At 30.1% G+C, this 8197-nt stretch overlaps 1 protein-coding gene across 1 annotated transcript; it reads left to right on the forward strand.

Moving 5' to 3' along the window:
• The first annotated feature begins 4704 nt into the window (after positions 1–4704).
• On the forward strand, positions 4705–7526 carry LOC119614490 (sphingosine kinase 1-like). Its single transcript, XM_037970611.1, has 2 exons — positions 4705–4909; positions 5033–7526. Exon 2 carries the CDS (start codon positions 5070–5072, stop codon positions 7011–7013), a length of 1944 nt encoding a protein of 647 aa, XP_037826539.1. The 5' UTR covers positions 4705–4909; positions 5033–5069; the 3' UTR covers positions 7014–7526.
• The last annotated feature ends 671 nt before the right edge of the window (positions 7527–8197 follow it).

Consider the following 8197-nt stretch of genomic DNA (forward strand, 5'->3'; position numbering starts at 1 on the left):
TCGCTCGCTCGCTCGCTCGCTCGCTCGCTCGCTCGCTCTCTCGCTCGCTCGCTCGCTCGCTCGCTCGCTGCTCGCTCGCTCGCTCGCTCGCTGCTCGCTCGCTCGCTCGCTCGCTCGCTCGCTCGCTCTCTCGCTCGCTCGCTCGCTCGCTCGCTCGCTCGCTCGCTCGCTCGCTCGCTCCTCGCGATTGATAGCTTGATCGATTGATTAATTGATATACAGATTGATTGATTGATTGATGATTGATTGATTGATTGATTGATGTATTGACAAATAGATACATAAACGGAATTACTAATGACTCTTGACTTGATAATTTTGCTTATTACAACATGTCATTTTCTTCTTTATAAAAATCAAATATAAACTAAATCGCTAAAAATATTTTTTTAAAGCCAAATAACCGCTTTTGATCGCAAATACTAATCTCTCGAGAGCGAGCACACAACAAATAATAAAGGTAAATAAGGTAAAAACAAAAAATAAATAACAATAACAATACTAAACAAAACAACAAAACAAATCAAAAATGTTAAAGCTTTACGTTTGTAGTTTGAACTCAGTTTGTAATCAGCTGGCCAGTGTAGAGGAGGTAGTAATAATAATAAAAAAAATATTGAAATCAAAAAAACGCACCAACAAACAAACACGCACCAGATTAGAAAGTGCACCTGTTTATAACGAAAAACAAAAATCAAACATAAAAAGCATAATAACAGAAAAAAATCAACAATTATAAATAACTTCCCTTAACCATCTATTGGTAACACATTTCAATTCTGCACATAAACGTTATCTATGGTTAAGGTTCGAATATTTCAAATCGACCACTGGCAAGAATATGCGAGTTACCCGGGTATTTTTTGATGATAGAAAGACGTTGACTATGTTCGTATATTACTGATAAATTAAAAAAAAAAGAAAACATATAAAGAGAAAAACGAAATCGTCAATTTTATTGCAAAACGATTTAGACTTTGAAAATTCTATATATTCCAACTGATAACAAAAGAAAATATAATATTTATACGTTGAACTACAGAAAAGGTAAGATATGTTTGTATCAATGGAAAAATATTGAACGACTTGTTGATTATACTACAATATTAATTTCGAAATGTTTTTTTTCTTTAAATTTAAACAAAGACTGCATTACTAATTAACGCTGTTTTGTGTGAGTATTTTTTTTAAATAAGATTTGTTAAATTTTTTATACAAAATCCAGTTTGTTTGTGTTAAAATACAAATTAAAATAAATGCAAATATGAAGTCATTCATTATTTAATTTTGTTAACGACCTTTGAAACAAAATCTTGTGTCGTCTCATCACAAAAGACAAGTTACACTTTTACGGTATAAGAAAACAGAGTGTAAAAAAGCTGCTCTCAAATGAAAAAGTAAACGTCAAAAGAGATTTATGACAGTTAACAAAATATTTTGAGTTTGTTTGAAAATTTTAGACAAATTTTGTTTAGTTTATCAGTTAAAGTTTTAGGTATTTTTAAAGTAATTTTGACATACCGAACCCCTAACTATTCCAAAGCGGAACAAAGTATAGCATCAAGTAGTTACTATAACTAACTAACTAACTAACTAACTAACTAACTAACTCCTAACTAACTAACTAACTAACTAACTAACTAACTACTACTAACTAACTAACTAACTAACTAACTAACTAACTAACTACTACTAACTACTAACTAACTAACTAACTAACTACTAACTAACTAACTAACTAACTACTAACTAACTAACTAACTAACTAACTAACTAACTAACTAACTAACTAACTAACTACTAACTAACTAACTAACTAACTAACTAACTAACTAACTAACTACTACTAACTAACTAACTAACTAACTAACTAACTAACTAACTACTAACTAACTAACTACTAACTAACTAACTAACTAACTAACTAACTAACTAACTAACTAACTAACTAACTAACTACTAACTAACTAACTAACTAACTAACTACTACTAACTAACTAACTAACTAACTAACTAACTAACTAACTAACTAACTAACTAACTAACTAACTAACTACTAACTAACTAACTAACTAACTAACTAACTACTAACTAACTAACTACTAACTAACTAACTAACTAACTACTAACTAACTAACTACTAACTAACTAACTAACTAACTAACTAACTAACTAACTAACTAACTACTAACTAACTAACTAACTACTAACTAACTAACTAACTAACTAACTAACTAACTAACTACTAACTAACTAACTACTAACTAACTACTAACTAACTAACTAACTAACTAACTAACTAACTAACTAACTAACTAACTACTAACTAACTAACTAACTAACTAACTAACTAACTAACTACTAACTAACTAACTAACTAACTAACTAACTAACTACTAACTAACTAACTAACTAACTAACTACTAACTAACTAACTAACTAACTAACTAACTAACTACTAACTAACTAACTACTACTAACTACTAACTAACTACTAACTAACTAACTAACTAACTAACTAACTAACTACTAACTAACTAACTAACTAACTAACTACTACTAACTAAATAACTAACTAACTAACTAACTAACTACCTAACTAACTAACTAACTAACTAACTAACTAACTAACTAACTAACTAACTAACTAACTAACTACTAACTAACTAACTAACTACTAACTAACTAAAACTAACTAACTAACTACTAACTAACTACTAACTACTAACTAACTAACTAAACTAACTAACTAACTAACTAACTAACTAACTAACTAACTAACTAACTAACTACCTAACTAACTACCTAACTAACTAACTACTAACTAACTACTAACTAACTAACTAACTAACTAACTAACTAACTAACTAACTAACTAACTAACTAACTAACTAACTAACTAACTAACTCTAACTAACTAACTAACTAACTAACTACTAACACTTAACTAACTACTAACTAACTAACTAACTAACTAACTAACTACTAACTAACTAACTACTACTAACTAACTAACAACTAACTAACTACTAACTACTAACTAACTACTAACTAACTACTAACTAACTAACTAACTAACTAACTAACTAACTAACTAACTAACTAACTAACTAACTAACTAACTACCTAACTAACTAACTAACTAACTAACTAACTACTAACTAACTAACTAACTAACTAACTAACTAACTAACTAACTAACTAACTAACTAACTAACAACTAACTACTAACTAACTAACTAACTACTAACTACTACTAACTAACTAACTAACTAACTAACTAACTAACTACTAACTAACTAACTAACTAACTAACTAACTAACTAACTACAACTAACTAACTAACTAACTAACTAACTAACTAACTAACTAACTACTAACTAACTAACTAACTAACTAACTAACTAACTACTACTAACTAACTAACTAACTACAACTAACTAACTAACTAACTAACTAACTAACTAACTAACTACTAACTAACTAACTACTAACTAACTAACTAACTAACTAACTAACTAACTACTAACTAACTAACTAACTAACTACTAACTAACTACTAACTACTAACTAACTAACTAACTAACTAACTACTAACTAACTAACTAACTAACTAACTTAACTAACTAACTAACTAACTAACTAACTAACTAACTAACTAACTAACTAACTAACTAACTAACTAACTAACTAACTAACTAACTAACTAACTAACTAACTAACTAACTAACTACTAACTAACTAACTAACTAACTACTAACTAACTAACTAACTACTAACTAACTAACTAACTAACTAACTAACTAACTAACTAACTAACTAACTAACTAACTAACTAACTAACTAACTAAATAACTAACTAACTAACTAACTACTACCTAACTAACTAACTAACTACTAACTAACTAACTAACTACTAACTAACTAACTACTACTAACTAACTAACTAACTAACTAACTAACTAACTAACTACTAACTAACTAACTAACTAACTAACTAACTAACTAACTAACTAACACTAACTAACTAACTAACTAACTAACTAACTAACAACTAACTAACTAACTAACTACCTAACTAACTACTAACTAACTAACTGACTAACTAACTAACTAACTAACTAACTAACTAACTACTACAACTAACTAACTAACTAACTAACTAACTACTAACTAACTAACTAACTAACTAACTAACTAACTAACTAACTAACTAACTACTAACTAACTAACTAACTACCTAACTAACTGACTAACTAACTAACTAACTAACTACTAACTAACAGCACTTTCCGACCTTTGACCGCACCATTTCGAGAACTTTTTCAATTTATACAGTCAATTATACAGTTGAGACAAACGAAATGTTTAAGAATTGTTGCAACATTTGATATCAATGAACCCAAAACAATTCGTAGCTATCTAGGGAGCCTCTCTTCTATACAACAAACAATAAATATTTCAAAATGATTAAAATCATACAACTCTACTTAACCGAAAACGATCCTATCAATTTTGTAGCGTATAAATATCAAGGGCAAAATACAACTATTAAACTTTTATTGGCAAAAAAAAATATAAATAGTAGAGAAAAACCTAAAACAAATCAACTGATATAACCACTAGTAAAGAGAACCCAAAGAATAAATAATAAAATATTCACTGATAAAAGTTTCAATTTATTTTTGTATCAATTTTAGTTAGAAATGAACCTTTGACAGTTACGGAAGAACTGAACTAAAAAGCGAGAAATCCAGTGCAATTGGGCTAAATCGAGAAAGAACAAAAAGCAAAACAAAGGGAGTCCGTAAAGTGAAATCAAGACAACTTTAAACAATAACAAAAACAATATATTTTGGCGTCGTCATTTCTATAGATAAATATACAAATATTATAATATTACGAATTAGTAAGTACAATAACAATAAAAACAAAAACAAAACAATTGCATATATTTGCCAATAGTAATAAAAAGAAAACAAATGTAATCGTTCAATACCAATATTGTTTTCCGATTTCTGTTTCAATTTAGATTATTTACGAAAACAAAACAACAAATCCCCAATACAATGACAGCGGCCGAAACATATGGAAATGCAAATTTCAACTCGAATATAACAACAAATAATCACAACAGTCTGCCAGCGACTATACAGGGAAACTCTTCAAGTCCTAGTGATACCCCCATAGAATTAACCGAAAATTTCTATATTAATAATAGCAACAAAAAAAGACACAATTTAAAAATACAAGTGCAACTAAATGGCAGTGGCATTTTCTTGAGAAGAGAAACTGAGGATCATGATCAAATTACTGAACAATTAATACGTCTAGAAGATATAGTGGGCAGTCATTGTGGTGGTAAATTAAAAAGGCGCGCCCGAGGAGGCTTAAGTTCTTGCAAACGTCTTAGTGAAGACGAAGAGCAACATCATAGTGAAAATTCAACGGCAAGGGAGCAAAAAGATATATCAGCCTATTTGTATATTTATGCCTATTTGAGGAAAGACAAGCCCTTGAGGCGCATGAGAACTGTGAGAATACTACGTTTTCGTTCATTTCTAAAATACGAGGAAAATTTAAAATCTGCCGAACGTTGGCGTGATGCCATTAAATTTAATAAAAGTTTAGAGGAACACGGTGCTGTAATGGAACCCAAACCTTTGTTGATATTATTAAATCCCAAATCAGGCAAGGGCAAGGGAAGGGTAATGTTTCAAAAGCAAATGGCTCCGGTGCTAAAGGAAGCTGAGACACAATATGAATTAGTGGTGACCACACATGCCAATTTTGCCCGAGAATTTGTGAAACAACGCAAAGATTTAGCTCAAAAATATTCCGGCATTGTGGTGGCCTCAGGAGATGGTTTACTATTTGAGGTTATAAACGGTATAATGGAGAGAACCGATTGGCGGGTTTTAACGCGACAATTACCACTAGGCATTATACCTTGTGGTTCTGGCAATGGTTTGGCCAAGAGTATAGCTTATCTCTACAATGAACCCTATGAACCTAAACCTATTGTAAATGCTACCTTGACTTGTGTTTCGGGCAAATGGGCTCCATTAGATGTGGTAAGAGTGGAACTTAAGAAACAAGATAATCTTTCAGAAATGTATTCTTTCCTCTCCATTGGCTGGGGCATAATAGCTGATATTGATATAGAAAGTGAAAAATTAAGATCTATTGGAGCGCCTCGATTTACCTTATGGTCCATACATCGTTTAGTGCGTTTGAGAACCTATAAGGGGAAGGTTTCTTATTTACCCTGGCGTAAACCTGAAAATACTTTAGTGGTGGAAATGAGCAATGAAAAGCAAACTAACGGAGGTAAGCCGTCTATATTAAGACGTTTTAAAGATGCTCAGGATGATGAAGCGGAAGAGTTTGTCGATGCTGTGGGAGATGATATTGACCTAGAAGACGATGAGTTTGCGGATATTATAAGTTATAGAACAAACATAGACAGTTGGCATTCGGCGGTGTCACGTAGAACTGCTTATTATTCTATAGCGGGTCAAAGTATTCGCTCAAATCGCAGTGTTACCAATAGTATTTTCAGTAAAATTGAACAAGCTAATGCAGAGTTTAATACTCGCGCTCTCCAATCCAGTATACCTCCTCTGGATTCCCCTTTACCCGAGGAATGGCACTCGGAACAGGGAGAATTTGTTTTAGTGCAGGCAGCTTATACCACACACTTAGCTACCGATTGTCTCTTTGCTCCCGACTCCAAATTAAACGATGGCATTATCTATTTAGTTATCATACGAGCTGGTATTGCACGATCCCAACTTATGCAATTTTTATTGAATATGAGTTCGGGTTCTCATTTATCCGAAGCACCCACTACTCATATACAAGTTATACCAGTGACAGCATTTCGTATAGAACCAGAAGATGATGAAGGTATTATAACAGTAGATGGTGAGCGTGTAGGTTATGGCGTCATACAAGCTGAAATATTTCCGGGTCTAATGAAAGTTATGGTTCCAAATGTACCGAAAGAGTGATGAGGGGTGTTTTTGATTCTTAGATTTAAAATGTTAATATTTTAATTGTAAGATTTTACTTTTAAGTGTAAGTTAAATATGTTTTTATATCTCAAAAGAAAATTATGGTTGTTTTAATAAATGAAAAAGAAAGAAATACAAAAGAATAATATTTTTTAAATAAATTTTGTGAATAGTGAAATAGATTAAAGAATCCGGGAATTTATAAGTAGAGGTTTTTCTATTAGAAGTTATAAATAGCATAATGGAAAGACCGAATTGTCACTCCAATACTAGTGGTTCCAGTAATGGTTTGGCTAAGAGCATATCTTAAATTTTATTGACTCTATGAACATCTTTGCATTTATATGCAACTGCCGCTACCTCTCTCATTGTGTTTATACACTAATAACTTAATTTCAAATAATATATACACAATTTTAACAAAAATAAAAAAAATATAAAATATTTTAAAATAATAAACTAACTAGAAATTTGTAAAACTATTACCTATCAACGTGCGTGTATTGCAAAAATTAGCATAAACAAAAAAATAATTATCTAATTTTGCGTGTTGTTAAACAATTTAAGAGAATATTCACAACTCCTGTTTAAGGGATAATTATAGATATACATATTATTCTTTTTATTTTTACTTTTTTTTATTGCATAATAAATTTTTGTGCAAAAAAGTTATAAAATGTTTAATTTGGTCATTTACTGTTTGGGTGGTAATAATAAACTTTTTTTTTTCATTCGAATACAATGTTGATAGCATTTATTATATTGGTGATATTATTTTTTGTTGTTATTGTTTTAATAATTTAAAGATTTTTCTTTTACCTCTTCCCGATTAGATTAATTGAAATCAAATTGATTTTAGTTGTTTTAATTAAATTTGTTTTGTGTGTTTTTTTTTTTTTTTTCAATCAATGAGAATTTTTCAATTATTGTTTTGCTTATTAATTTATTTAGTTGTTTATATTAATACAATTACGTTTCATTACTGTAGTAAACTATTTTAAAGTCTCTAACTTGCTCGTTAATTGTACGAAAACAATGATCAATATTTTATTTAGCTCCCTAAAATAGGCAATACTAGTACTATAATATTCTATATGTGTTTATTGTAGTTAACCCTAGAATACCAACCGTTATTCTAGGGTTAACGTTAAATTGGATTGTTAGATTGGATGATCGAAATC

Source organism: Lucilia sericata, unplaced genomic scaffold, assembly GCF_015586225.1.
Source record: "Lucilia sericata isolate MDLA Ls3-8-SP2 unplaced genomic scaffold, ASM1558622v1 Contig002962F_arrow, whole genome shotgun sequence".
NCBI lineage: Eukaryota > Metazoa > Arthropoda > Insecta > Diptera > Calliphoridae > Lucilia > Lucilia sericata.